The following is a 16,454-nucleotide window of genomic DNA, read 5'->3' on the forward strand; positions in this document are numbered from 1 at the left end:
GAGTCCGGCAGCCCTGGGGTCTCACGCGCTGTGGTGCCAGAGGGACCCCTCTGGGCTTCTGGCCGGCTGCGAGTCCCCTCTGGCCCGGACTGACCCCGCGCCCTGAGACAGGGGGCCCAGCGCCCCTGCATCCTCCGCCAGCCCAGACCCAGCAAGGATCCCCGCCCCCTTGCTCGGGGTCACCTGGCTGTGCCCCCCCAGGCTCAGGTTCCAGGACAGCCAGAGACATTGAGCCTCCCGCAGGGAGTCACCCCCACACTCCCATCCCCAGCCGGGCACCTGTGCAGTGGTCCTGCAGCACCCACCTTTGCTGGCCTCCTGGAACTTGCGCTTGGCCTGGGCGCTGTCCCGGGCCAGACTCCGGTACTGAGACTTCAGCTTCTCCAGCTCCTGCTGGCTGGTCTGTGAGCAAGACACAGAGCCAGTCCCGGCGCCCCCCCCCGCGGGGGCAGGGCATGGGCCTTGGGGGGCTGGGGTTCCCGCCCCCCCCCCACGTGGGCAGGGCATGGGCCTTGGGGGGCTGGGGTTCCCGCCCCCCCCCACGTGGGCAGGGCATGGGCCTTGGGGGGCTGGGGTTCCCGGCCCCCCCCACGTGGGCAGGGCATGGGCCTTGGGGGGCTGGGGTTCCTGGCCCCCCCCCACGTGGGCAGGGCATGGGCCTTGGGGGGCTGGGGTTCCCGCCCCCCCCCCCACGTGGGCAGGGCATGGGCCTTGGGGGGCTGGGGTTCCCGCCCCCCCCCCCCACGTGGGCAGGGCATGGGCCTTGGGGGGCTGGGGTTCCCGGCCCCCCCCACGTGGGCAGGGCATGGGCCTTGGGGGGCTGGGGTTCCCGGCCCCCCCCACGTGGGCAGGGCATGGGCCTTGGGGGGCTGGGGTTCCCGCCCCCCCCCACGTGGGCAGGGCATGGGCCTTGGGGGGCTGGGGTTCCTGGCCCCCCCCCACGTGGGCAGGGCATGGGCCTTGGGGGGCTGGGGTTCCCGCCCCCCCCCCACGTGGGCAGGGCATGGGCCTTGGGGGGCTGGGGTTCCCGCCCCCCCCCACGTGGGCAGGGCATGGTCCTTGGGGGGCTGGGGTTCCCGGCCCCCCCCACGTGGGCAGGGCATGGGCCTTGGGGGGCTGGGGTTCCTGGCGCCGCCCCCCCCCCCGCGCGGGCAGGGCATGGGCCTTGGGGGGCTGGGGTTCCTGGCACCCCCCCCAGCCCCCCTGCGCGGGCAGGGCATGGGCCTTGGGGGCTGGGGTTCCCGGCACCCCCCCCACACGGGCAGGGCATGGTCCTTGGGGGGCTGGGGTTCCCGGCCCCCCCCCATGTGGGCAGGGCATGGGCCTTGGGGGGCTGGGGTTCCCGCCCCCCCCCCACGTGGGCAGGGCATGGTCCTTGGGGGGCTGGGGTTCCCGGCCCCCCCCACGTGGGCAGGGCATGGGCCTTGGGGGGCTGGGGTTCCCGGCCCCCCCCCACGCGGGCAGGGCATGGGCCTTGGGGGGCTGGGCTTCCCGGCCCCCCCCCACGTGGGCAGGGCATGGGCCTTGGGGGCTGGGGTTCCTGGCGCCCGCCCCCCCCCCCGCGCGGGCAGGGCATGGTCCTTGGGGGGCTGGGGTTCCTGGCGCCCCCCCCCCGCGCGGGCAGGGCATGGGCCTTGGGGGGCTGGGCTTCCCGGCCCCCCCCCCCACGTGGGCAGGGCATGGGCCTTGGGGGGCTGGGGTTCCTGGCACCCCCCCCGCGCGGGCAGGGCATGGGCCTTGGGGGGCTGGGGTTCCTGGCCCCCCCCCCCCTGCGGGCAGGGCATGGGCCTTGGGGGGCTGGGGTTCCTGGCCCCCCCCCACGTGGGCAGGGCATGGGCCTTGGGGGGCTGGGGTTCCTGGCCCCCCCCCACGTGGGCAGGGCATGGGCCTTGGGGGGCTGGGGTTCCCGCCCCCCCCACGTGGGCAGGGCATGGGCCTTGGGGGGCTGGGGTTCCTGGCGCCCCCCCGGGCCCGGTTTGCTTTGTTGAGTGTGTGAGATTCTACTGTCCTGGGCTGTTCTGGAGTAACTCTGGGTGCGTGCCTCGGTTTCCCTGGGCACTGCGCCCGAGGAGGGGAGGCCGGGCCCGGCACTGGGGCAGTGTGTTCAGTCTCACGGCCTGAGGCCCAGGTGAGCGCAGATAGCACCTTGGGCCTGGAAGCAGGACGAAGCGGGGGGGGGCTGCCTGGGGGCCGGAGCAGTGGCTGGGAGGGGGAGTTAGGTTTTGGCTGGCCGGGGGCGGGGGGACCGGGGCCAAGACGGGCTGCACTGGCGGCTCCTGGTTCCTGTGACAAGCCTGAGCTACGCTGTGTCCCTGGCAGCCAATAACCCTTCTGTTCCGCCCCAGAGTCCGTCTGGCTGCGGGTGGGGGCAGAGCCGGGGCGAGGGGCTGCCTGGGGCAGAGGCTGGGTATCCCAGGCCTGGCTGGGCTCTGCGGGCAACAGGGAAGGAGGCTGCCAGCCCAGCTACCCCCAGGGCAGGGCGTCTCCCATGAGTGGAAACACCTGAGCCACGACGGAGCAGGGCCTGGGGGCGGGTCTGTGGGTCAGGCCGGGCGCCTGCAGCAGCCCTGGGGGCGGGTCTGTGGGGCAGGCCGGCGCCTGCAGCAGCCCTGGGGGCGGGTCTGTGGGGCAGGCCGGCGCCTGCAGCAGCCCTGGGGGCGGGTCTGTGGGGCAGGCCGGCGCCTGCAGCAGCCCTGGGGGCGGGTCTGTGGGGCAGGCCGGGCGCCTGCAGCAGCCCTGGGGGCGGGTCTGTGGGGCAGGCCGGCGCCTGCAGCAGCCCTGGGGGCGGGTCTGTGGGGCAGGCCGGCGCCTGCAGCAGCCCTGGGGGCGGGTCTGTGGGGCAGGCCGGCGCCTGCAGCAGCCCTGGGGGCGGGTCTGTGGGGCAGGCCGGGCGCCTGCAGCAGCCCTGGGGGCGGGTCTGTGGGGCAGGCCGGGCGCCTGCAGCAGCCCTGGGGGCGGGTCTGTGGGGCAGGCCGGTGCCTGCAGCAGCCCTGGGGCGGGTCTGTGGGGCAGGCCGGCGCCTGCAGCAGCCCTGGGGGCGGGTCTGTGGGGCAGGCCGGGCGCCTGCAGCAGCCCTGGGGGCGGGTCTGTGGGGCAGGCCGGTGCCTGCAGCAGCCCTGGGGCGGGTCTGTGGGGCAGGCCGGCGCCTGCAGCAGCCCTGGGGGCGGGTCTGTGGGGCAGGCCGGTGCCTGCAGCAGCCCTGGGGCGGGTCTGTGGGTCAGGCCGGCGCCTGCAGCAGCCCTGGGGCGGGTCTGTGGGGCAGGCCGGGCGCCTGCAGCAGCCCTGGGGCGGGTCTGTGGGGCAGGCCGGGCGCCTGCAGCAGCCCTGGGGCGGGTCTGTGGGGCAGGCCGGCGCCTGCAGCAGCCCTGGGGCGGGTCTGTGGGGCAGGCCGGTGCCTGCAGCAGCCCTGGGGGCGGGTCTGTGGGGCAGGCCGGTGCCTGCAGCAGCCCTGGGGCGGGTCTGTGGGGCAGGCCGGCGCCTGCAGCAGCCCTGGGGGCGGGTCTGTGGGGCAGGCCGGCGCCTGCAGCAGCCCTGGGGGCGGGTCTGTGGGGCAGGCCGGCGCCTGCAGCAGCCCTGGGGGCGGGTCTGTGGGGCAGGCCGGGCGCCTGCAGCAGCCCTGGGGGCGGGTCTGTGGGGCAGGCCGGGCGCCTGCAGCAGCCCTGGGGGCGGGTCTGTGGGGCAGGCCGGCGCCTGCAGCAGCCCTGGGGGCGGGTCTGTGGGGCAGGCCGGTGCCTGCAGCAGCCCTGGGGGCGGGTCTGTGGGGCAGGCCGGCGCCTGCAGCAGCCCTGGGGGCGGGTCTGTGGGGCAGGCCGGGCGCCTGCAGCAGCCCTGGGGGCGGGTCTGTGGGGCAGGCCGGGCGCCTGCAGCAGCCCTGGGGGCGGGTCTGTGGGGCAGGCCGGGCGCCTGCAGCAGCCCTGGGGGCGGGTCTGTGGGGCAGGCCGGTGCCTGCAGCAGCCCTGGGGCGGGTCTGTGGGGCAGGCCGGGCGCCTGCAGCAGCCCTGGGGCGGGTCTGTGGGGCAGGCCGGGCGCCTGCAGCAGCCCTGGGGGCGGGTCTGTGGGGCAGGCCTGCGCCTGCAGCAGCCCTGGGGGCGGGTCTGTGGGGCAGGCCGGTGCCTGCAGCAGCCCTGGGGGCGGGTCTGTGGGGCAGGCCGGCGCCTGCAGCAGCCCTGGGGCGGGTCTGTGGGGCAGGCCGGCGCCTGCAGCAGCCCTGGGGGCGGGTCTGTGGGGCAGGCCGGGCGCCTGCAGCAGCCCTGGGGGCGGGTCTGTGGGGCAGGCCAGCGCCTGCAGCAGCCCTGGGGGCGGGTCTGTGGGGCAGGCCGGCGCCTGCAGCAGCCCTGGGGGCGGGGTTGCCGGGGGCTGTGGGGCAGGCCGGGCGCCTCCTACCCTAGTGTAGTCCTGGCTCAGCTGCTGCCACTGCTCGCTGTAGGCCTTGCGCAGCTGCTGCTTGTCCCGGATCAGCAGGCTCAGCTTGTGCAGGGGCCCGGCGGCCAGGTCCTCCGCATGGCGCCGCAAGATCTGACTCAGCACCTCCGTCTGGCTCGCCAGCACCCACCAGGACTGCACGAGAGTCAGGGGCCACGAGAGTCAGGGGCCACGAGAGTCAGGGGCCACGAGAGTCAGGGGCCACGAGAGCGGGAGTCAGGGGCTACGAGAGTCAGGGGCCACGAGAGCGGGAGTCAGGGGCCACGAGAGTCAGGGGCCACGAGAGCGGGAGTCAGGGGCCACGAGAGCCAGGGGCCACAAGAGTCAGGGGCCACGAGAGCGGGAGTCAGGGGCCACGAGAGTCAGGGGCCACGAGAGCGGGAGTCAGGGGCCACGAGAGCCAGGGGCCACAAGAGTCAGGGGCCACGAGAGTCAGGGGCCACGAGAGCGGGTGAAACGGGCAGCCCGAGTCCCGGTGAAACCCGCAGCCCGAGCCCCGGTGAAACCCGCAGCCCGAGCCCCGGTGAAACCCGCAGCCCGAGCCCCGGTGAAACCTGCAGCCCGAGTCCCGGTGAAACCCGCAGCCCGAGCCCCGGTGAAACCCGCAGCCCGAGTCCCGGTGAAACCTGCAGCCCGAGCCCCGGTGAAACGGGCAGCCCGAGTCCCGGTGAAACCCGCAGCCCGAGCCCCGGTGAAACGGGCAGCCCGAGTCCCAGTGAAACCCGCAGCCCGAGTCCCGGTGAAACCCGCAGCCCGAGTCCCGGTGAAACCCGCAGCCCGAGTCCCGGTGAAACCCGCAGCCCGTCCCCGGTGAAACCCGCAGCCCGAGCCCCGGTGAAACCCGCAGCCCGAGTCCCGGTGAAACGGGCAGCCCGAGTCCCGGTGAAACCCACAGCCCGAGCCCCGGTGAAACGGGCAGCCCGAGCCCCGGTGAAACCCGCAGCCCGAGTCCCGGTGAAACCCGCAGCCCGAGCCCCGGTGAAACCCGCAGCCCGAGCCCCGGTGAAACCCGCAGCCCGAGTCCCGGTGAAACGGGCAGCCCGAGTCCCGGTGAAACCCGCAGCCCGAGTCCCGGTGAAACCCGCAGCCCGAGTCCCGGTGAAACGGGCAGCCCGAGTCCCAGTGAAACCCGCAGCCCGAGTCCCGGTGAAACCCGCAGCCCGAGTCCCGGTGAAACCCGCAGCCCGAGTCCCAGTGAAACGGGCAGCCCGAGTCCCGGTGAAACCCGCAGCCCGAGTCCCGGTGAAACCCGCAGCCCGAGCCCCGGTGAAACGGGCAGCCCGAGTCCCAGTGAAACGGGCAGCCCGAGCCCCGGTGAAACCCGCAGCCCGAGCCCCGGTGAAACCCGCAGCCCGAGCCCCGGTGAAACCCGCAGCCCGAGCCCCGGTGAAACCCGCAGCCCGAGTCCCGGTGAAACCCGCAGCCCGAGTCCCGGTGAAACGGGCAGCCCGAGTCCCGGTGAAACGGGCAGCCCGAGTCCCGGTGAAACCCGCAGCCCGAGTCCCGGTGAAACGGGCAGCCCGAGTCCCGGTGAAACCCGCAGCCCGAGCCCCGGTGAAACGGGCAGCCCGAGTCCCAGTGAAACCCGCAGCCCGAGCCCGGTGAAACCCGCAGCCCGAGTCCCGGTGAAACCCGCAGCCCGAGTCCCGGTGAAACCCGCAGCCCGAGTCCCGGTGAAACGGGCAGCCCGAGTCCCAGTGAAACGGGCAGCCCGAGCCCCGGTGAAACCCGCAGCCCGAGTCCCGGTGAAACCCGCAGCCCGAGTCCCGGTGAAACGGGCAGCCCGAGCCCCGGTGAAACCCGCAGCCCGAGCCCCGGTGAAACCCGCAGCCCGAGTCCCGGTGAAACCCGCAGCCCGAGCCCCGGTGAAACCCGCAGCCCGAGTCCCGGTGAAACCCGCAGCCCGAGTCCCGGTGAAACGGGCAGCCCGAGTCCCGGTGAAACCCGCAGCCCGAGTCCCGGTGAAACCTGCAGCCCGAGTCCCGGTGAAACCCGCAGCCCGAGTCCCGGTGAAACGGGCAGCCCGAGTCCCGGTGAAACCCGCAGCCCGAGTCCCGGTGAAACCTGCAGCCCGAGCCCCGGTGAAACCCGCAGCCCGAGTCCCGGTGAAACGGGCAGCCCGAGCCCCGGTGAAACCCGCAGCCCGAGCCCCGGTGAAACCCGCAGCCCGAGCCCGGTGAAACCCGCAGCCCGAGTCCCGGTGAAACCCGCAGCCCGAGTCCCGGTGAAACGGGCAGCCCGAGTCCCGGTGAAACCCGCAGCCCGAGTCCCGGTGAAACCCGCAGCCCGAGTCCCGGTGAAACGGGCAGCCCGAGTCCCGGTGAAACCCGCAGCCCGAGTCCCGGTGAAACCTGCAGCCCGAGTCCCGGTGAAACCCGCAGCCCGAGCCCGGTGAAACCCGCAGCCCGAGTCCCGGTGAAACCCGCAGCCCGAGTCCCGGTGAAACCCGCAGCCCGAGTCCCGGTGAAACCCGCAGCCCGAGTCCCGGTGAAACCCGCAGCCCGAGTCCCGGTGAAACCCGCAGCCCGAGCCCCGGTGAAACCCGCAGCCCGAGTCCCGGTGAAACCCGCAGCCCGAGCCCCGGTGAAACCCGCAGCCCGAGTCCCGGTGAAACCCGCAGCCCGAGCCCCGGTGAAACCCGCAGCCCGAGTCCCGGTGAAACCCGCAGCCCGAGCCCCGGTGAAACCCGCAGCCCGAGTCCCGGTGAAACCCGCAGCCCGAGTCCCGGTGAAACCCGCAGCCCGAGCCCCGAGACTGAGCCAGCCCAGGTGCCGTGCTTCCAGGGACCTATTCGGCTCCAGCCCCTCCCATGTCTAGCGGAGGCCGCAGGCGCTGGGGACGGCTGGGGGCCGGGCTCCCTACCTCGCTGATCTGGCTTTTGTAGTCTCCCGGCCGGGCCTGGGCCTGGCCCTCCTGCTTCTCCAGCTGGCTGAACATGGCGTGGAGCAGGGCCGCGTACTCCCGGTCACTCTTGGCGCGCTGCGCCATCCACTTCTTCATCAGCTCCAGCAGGCGCAGCTCCGAGTCCTGCAGCCGCAGCAGGGCGCCGTGCGCCTGGGGGCCACACAGGTCCATCCGGAGCCCCCAGGCCTCCCCCGCTGCTGGAGAGAGAGCAGCCGAGCTGAGCTCAGAGCACCCCCCCGGCGCTGGGCCCCAGCCGTCCTGCACCCGCCCCCCCGGGCGCTGGGCCCCAGCCGTCCTGCACCCGCCCCCCCCGGGCGCTGGGCCCCAGCCGTCCTGCACCCGCCGCTGGGCACCAGCCGTCCTGCACCCGCCCCCCCGGGCGCTGGGCCCCAGCCGTCCTGCACCCGCCCCCCCCCCCGTGCGCTGGGCCCCAGCCGTCCTGCACCCGCCCCCCCGGGCGCTGGGCCCCAGCCGTCCTGCACCCGCCCCCCCCGGGCGCTGGGCCCCAGCCGTCCTGCACCCGCCCCCCCCGGGCGCTGGGCCCCAGCCGTCCTGCACCCGCCCCCCCGGGCGCTGGGCCCCAGCCGTCCTGCACCCGCCCCCCCCCCGGGCGCTGGGCCCCGGCCGTCCTGCACCCGCCCCCCCCGGGCGCTGGGCCCCGGCCGTCCTGCACCCGCCCCCCCCGGGCGCTGGGCCCCGGCCGTCCTGCACCCGCCCCCCCGGGCGCTGGGCCCCGGCCGTCCTGCACCCGCCCCCCCCCCGGGCGCTGGGCCCCGGCCGTCCTGCACCGCCCCCCCCCGGGCGCTGGGCCCCGGCCGTCCTGCACCCGCCCCCCCGGGCGCTGGGCCCCAGCCGTCCTGCACCCACCGCTGGGCACCAGCCGTCCTGCCACCCGCCCCTCCCCGGGCGCTGGGCCCCAGCCGTCCTGCACCCGCCCCCCCCGGGGGCTGGGCCCCAGCCGTCCTGCACCCGCCCCCCCCGGCGCTGGGCACCAGCCGTCCTGCACCCGCCCCCCCCGGGCGCTGGGCCCCAGCCGTCCTGCACCCGCCTCCCCCGGGCGCTGGGCCCCAGCCGTCCTGCACCCGCCCCCCCGGGCGCTGGGCACCAGCCGTCCTGCACCCGCCCCCCCGGGCGCTGGGCCCCAGCCGTCCTGCACCCGCCCCCCCGGGCGCTGGGCCCCAGCCGTCCTGCACCCGCCCCCCCCGGGCGCTGGGCACCAGCCGTCCTGCACCCGCCCCCCCGGGCGCTGGGCACCAGCCGTCCTGCACCTGCCCCCCCCCCCGGGCTGGGTCCTGAGCAGCCCCCCCACTGTCACCCCCCCCCCCACAGCCAGGGGGACCCCGGGTCACAGAGCAGACCCCCCCACTGTCACACCCCCACCCACAGCCAGGGGGGACCCCGGGTCACAGAGCAGACCCCCCCACTGTCGCACCCCCACCCACAGCCAGGGGGGACCCCGGGTCACAGCACAGACCCCCCCACTGTCGCACCCCCACCCACAGCCAGGGGGATCCCGGGTCACAGCGCAGACCCCCCCCACTGTCGCACCCCCACCCACAGCCAGGGGGGACCCCGGGTCACAGCGCAGACCCCCCCCACTATCGCACCCCCACCCACAGCCAGGGGGGACCCCGGGTCACAGCGCAGACCCCCCCACTATCGCACCCCCACCCGCAGCCAGGGGGGACCCCGGGTCACAGCGCAGACCCCCCCACTATCGCACCCCCACCCGCAGCCGGGGGGGACCCCGGGTCACAGCGCAGACCCCCCCCACTATCGCACCCCCACCCGCAGCCGGGGGGGACCCCGGGTCACAGCGCAGACCCCCCCACTATCGCACCCCCACCCGCAGCCAGGGGGACCCCGGGTTACAGCGCAGACCCCCCCCACTATCGCACCCCCACCCACAGCCAGGGGGGACCCCGGGTCACAGCGCAGACCCCCCCACTGTCACACCCCCACCCACAGCCAGGGGGATCCCGGGTCACAGCGCAGACCCCCCCCACTATCGCACCCCCACCCACAGCCAGGGGGACCCCAGGTCACAGCGCAGACCCCCCCCACTATCGCACCCCCACCCACAGCCAGGGGGACCCCGGGTCACAGAGCGGACCCCCCCACTATCGCACCCCCACCCACAGCCAGGGGGACCCCGGATCACAGCACAGACCCCCCCCACTATCGCACCCCCACCCGCAGCCAGGGGGGACCCCGGATCACAGCACAGACCTCCCCACTATCGCACCCCCACCCACAGCCAGGGGGACCCCGGGTCACAGAGCAGACCCCCCCACTATCGCACCCCCACCCACAGCCAGGGGGACCCCGGGTCACAGCGCAGACCCCCCCCCTATCGCACCCCCACCCACAGCCAGGGGGACCCCGGGTCACAGAGCAGACTCCCCCCACTATCGCACCCCCACCCGCAGCCAGGGGGACCCCGGGTCACAGAGCAGACCCCCCCACTATCGCACCCCCACCCACAGCCAGGGGGACCCCGGGTCACAGAGCAGACCCCCCCACTATCACACCCTGTGACGTAGTGGGGGTACCTGGCTGGTTTCTAGGCTGCTGGCTCTGGGGTAACCCCCACTGGCTGCCGTGGGTACCACGACCCAGCAAAACAGGATGAGTCACTATGCAAAGGGTCTCTCAACCTGTCCGACCAGCCACCCCCCCATGGAGAGGAGCAAAGGAAGGGGGATGCTGCCCTGGCTGGGGGCAGGGCTGGAGGAGAGGGAGTTAGTTTCTGTCTGGGAGCCTGGAGGAAGCAGCCTCAGCAACAGGCTGGGGGGTTTAGAAGCCGAGACCCCCCCCATCTCAAGGGGGGCTGAGGCATCCTAGGCCTGCCCTGTGACCTGGTGACATCTGTGCTGGGCTGTATGCTGGGGAGACAATAAACTCCCTGTTCTACCGGCTGGGGGAGTCTGTTCGTGCCATTCCGGGGGTGCAGGAGACGGGGACCCCAACGCACCATCACACACCCCCACCCGGGTCACAGGGCAGACACCCCCCCCCCCTACATCACAGGGGTGCAGGGCCCGGGGCCTCCCCGCAGCCTGAGACACCTGCCCCTCCCCCGGCGCTGTGCCCAAGCCGTCCTGTGCCTGGCCCCACACCCTGCCCCTTCCCTGGCTCATTTGCCTGTAGGCGGGTCCCCTTTGCATGTTCCTGGCTCACCCATGTTGGCTTTGGGGAGGGGCTGAATAGAACCACAAGGTCCCCAATGGACACCTGGTCATACAGGAGGTGGGGCACAGCCCCACGGAGGCTCCGGGCACAGCGCGGGCAGGGTTCGGGGCACAGCCCCACGGAGGCTCCGGGCACAGCGCGGGCAGGGTTCGGGGCACAGCCTCACAGGGGCTCCGGGCACACAGCACAGGCAGGGTTCGGGGCACAGCCCCACAGGGGCTCCGGGCACACAGCACAGGCAGGGTTCGGGGCACAGCCCCACAGGGGCTCCGGGCACACAGCACAGGCAGGGTTCGGGGCACAGCCCCACAGGGGCTCTGGGCACACAGCATGGGCAGGTTCAGGGCACAGCCCCACAGGGGCTCCGGGCACACAGCACAGGCAGGTTCGGGGCACAGCCCCATGGGGGGCTCCGGGCACACAGCACGGGCAGATTCGGGGCACAGCCCCATGGGGGGCTCCGGGCACACAGCACAGGCAGGGTTCGGGGCACAGCCCCACAGGGGCTCCGGGCACACAGCACAGGCAGGGTTCGGGGCACAGCCCCATGGGGGGCTCCGGGCACACAGCATGGGCAGGTTCGGGGCACAGCCCCATGGGGGGCTCCGGGCACACAGCACAGGCAGGGTTCGGGGCACAGCCCCATGGGGGGTTCCGGGCACACAGCACGGGCAGAGTTCGGGGCACAGCCCCATGGGGGGCTCCGGGCACACAGCACGGGCAGAGTTCGGGGCACAGCCCCATGGGGGGCTCCGGGCACACAGCAGGGGCAGAGTTCGGGGCACAGCCCCATGGGGGGCTCCAGGCACAGCACGGGCAGGGTTCGGGGCACAGCCCCACAGGGGCTCCGGGCACAGCACGGGCAGGGTTCGGGGCACAGCCCCACAGGGGCTCCGGGCACACAGCACGGGCAGGGTTCGGGGCACAGCCCCATGGGGGGCTCCGGGCACAGCACGGGCAGGGTTCGGGGCACAGCCCCATGGGGGGCTCCGGGCACAGCACGGGCAGGGTTCGGGGCACAGCCCCATGGGGGGCTCCGGGCACAGCACGGGCAGGTTTGGGGCACAGCCCCACGGGGGCTCCGGGCACACATCACAGGCAGGGTTCGGGGCACAGCCCCATGGGGGGCTCCGGGCACAGCACGGGCAGGGTTCGGGGCACAGCCCCACGGGGGCTCCGGGCACACAGCATGGGCAGGTTCGGGGCACAGCCCCATGGCAGACCATGTCTGTGTGGCTCAGGGACGCGCCGTGGGGCTGGTCCTGAAGGAGCCTGGCGGGCTGGGGAAAGCGCCCCGGCCCCACAGATCGGACCTGCGAGCGGAGCCGAGCGGGGGCCCAGCCTGGCGGGAGCAGCCCGGGGGGAGCCGGCGTGCAAGGCCGGGGCTGCTCCCACAGCTCGGAGGGAGGAAGTGGTGGGGTCAGAAATAGACTCTGGTGCTGCTGCTACTCGCTGAGCGCCAGAGCCAGCCCCTCATGGTGGGGGGCTGCTTCCCCCGAGCCACCAGGCCAGAGACAGGGGGGCCCCCGCCTGCCTCCGCGGGGCCAAAGGGCTCCAGTCCCGGGCCCTCCAGGGCAGGAGGAGCTGGGAGCCGAGAGGCGGGGGAAGGGCTGGAAGCCCGGGGGGCAGGACCCGGCCCCGGCCCCGGGAGGGGAGCAGCCCCCAGGAGTGACAGGCGAGGGGAGAGGCAGTGCAGGGGGTGCCCGGGGGGCAGGACCCAGCCCGGTGGGGGAGCAGCCCCCAGGAGTGACAGGCGAGGGGAGAGGCAGTGCAGGTGTACCCGGGGGGCAGGACCCGGCCCGGGGGGGGAGCAGCCCCCAGGAGTGACAGGCGAGGGGAGAGGCAGTGCAGGAGGTGCCCGGGGGGCAGGACCCAGCCCGGTGGGGGAGCAGCCCCCAGGAGTGACAGGCGAGGGGAGAGGCAGTGCAGGGGGTGCCCGGGGGGCAGGACCCGGCCCGGGGGGGGAGCAGCCCCCAGGAGTGACAGGCGAGGGGAGAGGCAGTGCAGGGGGTGCCCGGGGGGCAGGACCCGGCCCGGGGGGGGGAGCAGCCCCCAGGAGTGACAGCGAGGGGAGAGGCAGTGCAGGGGGTGCCCGGGGGGGGAGCAGCCCCCAGGAGTGACAGGCGAGGGGAGAGGCAGTGCAGGGGGTGCCCGGGGGGCAGGACCCGGCCCGGGGGGGGAGCAGCCCCCAGGAGTGACAGCGAGGGGAGAGGCAGTGCAGGGGGTGCCCGGGGGGGGGGAGCAGCCCCCAGGAGTGACAGGCGAGGGGAGAGGCAGTGCAGGGGGTGCCCGGGGGGCAGGACCCGGCCCGGGGGGGGGAGCAGCCCCCAGGAGTGACCGGCGAGGTGAGAGGCAGTGCAGGGGGTGCCCGGGGGGCAGGACCCGGCCCGGGGGGGGAGCAGCCCCCAGGAGTGACCGGCGAGGTGAGAGGCAGTGCAGGGGGTGCCCGGGGGGCAGGACCCGGCCCTGGGGGGGAGCAGCCCCCAGGAGTGACAGCGAGGGGAGAGGCAGTGCAGGGGGTGCCCGGGGGGCAGGACCCGGCCCGGGGGGGGGAGCAGCCCCCAGGAGTGACAGGCGAGGGGAGAGGCAGTGCAGGGGGTGCCCGGGGGGGGGGAGCAGCCCCCAGGAGTGACAGGCGAGGGGAGAGGCAGTGCAGGGGGTGCCCGGGGGGCAGGACCCGGCCCGGGGGGGGAGCAGCCCCCAGGAGTGACAGGCGAGGGGAGAGGCAGTGCAGGGGTACCCGGGGGGCAGCCAGAGGCCGAGCCATGGGCCCGTCAGAGCTGCACAGACATTTGCCGTTGGGGGGGGAAGCCCCTCTGTGCAGGGCAGAGGGGCAGGGGGCCCGGCAGGCGCAGCTGGCAAGGGGCGGGGGCACTGAGCGGGGGGGACTGAGCTGCTCTGGCCGGCCGGGGAGGGAGCCGAGAGGGCTCCAGCCAGGCAGAAGGGAGAGGAGGGAGCCCAGCACTGCACTTGTTGCTCGGGCTTGAGAAAGGCCAGGAGCCAGAGCAGGGGGCAGCGGTGCTGGGGGGGGGCGGGAGCCAGAGCAGGGGGCAGCGATGCTGGGGGGGGGGCGGGAGCCAGAGCAGGGGGCAGCGATGCTGGGGGGGGGGCGGGAGCCAGAGCAGGGGGCAGCGATGCTGGGGGGGGGGGGGGCGGGAGCCAGAGCAGGGGGCAGCGGTGCTGGGGGGGGCGGGAGCCAGAGCAGGGGGCAGCGGTGCTGGGGGGGCGGGAGCCAGTGCAGGGGGCAGCGATGCGGGGGGGGGGGCGGGAGCCAGAGCAGGGGGCAGCGGTGCTGGGGGGGCGGGAGCCAGAGCAGGGGGCAGCGATGCTGGGGGGGGCGGGAGCCAGAGCAGGGGGCAGCGATGCTGGGGGGGCGGGAGCCAGAGCAGGGGGCAGCGATGCTGGGGGGGGCGGGAGCCAGAGCAGGGGGCAGCAATGCTGGGGGGGGCGGGACCCAGAGCAGGGGGCAGCGATGCTGGGGGGGGGCGGGAGCCAGAGCAGGGGGCAGCGATGCTGGGGGGGGGCGGGAGCCAGTGCAGGGGGCAGCGGTGCTGGGGGGATCCAGTGCAGGGGGCAGCGGTGCTGGGGGGGGGCGGGAGCCAGAGCAGGGGGCAGCGATGCTGGGGGGGGCGGGAGCCAGAGCAGGGGGCAGCGATGCTGGGGGGGGGCGGGAGCCAATGCAGGGGGCAGCGGTGCTGGGGGGGATCCAGTGCAGGGGGCAGCGGTGCTGGGGGGGGGCGGGAGCCAGAGCAGGGGGCAGCGATGCTGGGGGGGGGCGGGAGCCAATGCAGGGGGCAGCGGTGCTGGGGGGATCCAGTGCAGGGGGCAGCGGTGCTGGGGGGGGGCGGGAGCCAGAGCAGGGGGCAGCGGTGCTGGGGGGGCGGGAGCCAGTGCAGGGGGCAGCGGTGCTGGGGGGGCGGGAGCCAGAGCAGGGGGCAGCGGTGCTGGGGGGGGCGGGAGCCAGAGCAGGGGGCAGCGGTGCTGGGGGGGCGGGAGCCAGTGCAGGGGGCAGCGGTGCTGGGGGGGCGGGAGCCAGAGCCAAAGGGCCCGTTGCACCCCGGAAAGACTCACCTGTGCCTGCAGCCCCGGCCAGCCCCCCGTGCACTGGGTTCCCTGGCGCTGCACGGCCCCAGCTGGGAAAGAGGAACAGGAAACGCTGCGCTGACCAGCGACCTTGCACGATTTCCCACACTTCCTCCCCCCGGCCCCGCCCGGCCCCGGCCCCGCCAGCCCCTGCAGAGTCGCTGCTCCAGGACAAGCTGGGAACAAGGAGGGGCAGGGTCACTGTGCCCCAATGTCCCCCTTTACACCTCTGGCCCTGCTCCGGCCCCAGCCCAGCCCCCGTGTCCTTGTGCAACGCGCTGAGAAAATCCCTGCTTCATTGCACACTCAGCACACGAGGGACGGAATCAGCCACAGTCCTTGTGCAACACTCAGCGAAAATCCCTGCTTCATCGCACGCACAGGGGAATGGAATCACCCACAAACCCCACAACCCGCCGGCCCCACACTCAGCCACCCCCCATATCAACCTACCTGCCCCCCCAGCCACTCCATAACAACCTGTGTGCCCCCCATAACAACCTACCTGCCCCCCCAGCCGCTCCATAACAACCTGTGTGCCCCCCATAACAACCTACCTGCCCCCCAACCTCTCCACAACCACCCGCCGACCCGCACTCAGCCCCCCCATAACAACCTACCTGCCCCCCAACCTCTCCACAACCACCCGCCGACCCGCACTCAGCCCCCCCATAACAACCTACCTGCCCCCCCAGCCGCTCCATAACAACCTGCCTGTCCCTCACCTGGTCGCCCCATAACAATCCACCTGCCCCCTCCCAGCCACCCTACTGACAATCCAACTGCCCCATAACAACCCACCTACCCTGCTCCTGGCCACCCCATTAACACCCGACCTACTCTGCTCCCAGCCGCCCTGTTAACACTCCACCTGCCCCACTGACAACCTGCCTGGCCCTTCCCCCACCTTTTGTCCCTGTCAGGCAAACGGAGTCAGGCTCCTCCTTCGCCCTTTGCTCTCCAGCGGCTTGTGCCCGGCCGGCCTCCTGCAGAGGGCAGTTGGCCAAATCCCAGGCAATCAAAGACCCATTGTCGTCTGAGTCTCCACGGGCATGGGGCCAGGCCCCCACCCGCCCGGGGCCCTGTAACGAGCCTGTCTCACCACCCAGCTAACCGCTGCCCACATTGGGGAAACTGAGGCAGGCACACTGGTCATACACAGGATTATGAGACATTCCCACTCAACCCCAGCATGAGGGGCGCCCTGCACAGGCGGACAGCGCAGCCATGGGCAGCGTCCACCCAGCAGCCTCTCCTGGGAGCAGCCCCCGCCCCTGCCCCCAGAGCCAACCTCCCGCCTGGCCGGGGCGGGGTCCTGGGGGAAGAGGAGGGGTGGGGTGGGGCCAGGCCTCATGCAGGTGGGGGGCTGTGACGGTGCGTTGGGGGTCCCCCGTCTCCTGCACCCTGAAATGGCACAAACAGACTGCACCAGCCGGTGGACTAGAGGAAGTTTATTGCCTCTCCAGGATACAGCACAGAACAGATGGAATCTGGTCACAGAGCTGGGCTAGGATGCCTCAGCCCCCCTTGAGATGGGGGAGCCTGGGCCCCTAAATCCCAGCCCCTTGCTTAGGCTGCTTCCTCCATGATTCCAGACAGAAACTAACTCCCTCTCCTCCAGCCCTGCCCCCAGCCAGGGCAGCATCCACCTTCCTTTGCTCCTCTCCATGGGGGGTGGCTGGTCAGACAGGTTTGGAGCCCCCTTTGCATAATGACCAGACAGCAGAGGTCACCACAGCCCAGCAAGTACCCCCACTACGTCACAGTTCTCCCCCCTCCGAGAGCGAACTGAGCAGGGTCACTCCACTCGTGACCTAGGGAAGTTCGGGCCCCCCCACGGGACAGCGCGTCGG

The 16,454-nt window shown here is 74.1% G+C and overlaps 1 protein-coding gene across 1 annotated transcript in view; it reads right to left on the bottom strand.

Annotated features, from left to right (window-relative positions):
* FES (FES proto-oncogene, tyrosine kinase) overlaps positions 1 to 15,451 on the bottom strand; it is a 49,522-nt gene extending 34,071 nt beyond the window's left edge. The window contains 5 exon segments of the mRNA XM_089781870.1: positions 297 to 402; positions 4,384 to 4,557; positions 7,285 to 7,523; positions 14,590 to 14,651; positions 15,407 to 15,451. Of these exon segments, the coding sequence (XP_089637996.1) occupies positions 297 to 402; positions 4,384 to 4,557; positions 7,285 to 7,523; positions 14,590 to 14,651; positions 15,407 to 15,426 (601 nt within the window). The 5' untranslated portion in view covers positions 15,427 to 15,451.
* Between the last annotated feature and the right edge of the window lie 1,003 nt (positions 15,452 to 16,454).

Source organism: Pelodiscus sinensis, chromosome 14 (assembly GCF_052426305.1).
Source record: "Pelodiscus sinensis isolate ZL-2025 chromosome 14, ASM5242630v1, whole genome shotgun sequence".
NCBI lineage: Eukaryota > Metazoa > Chordata > Testudines > Trionychidae > Pelodiscus > Pelodiscus sinensis.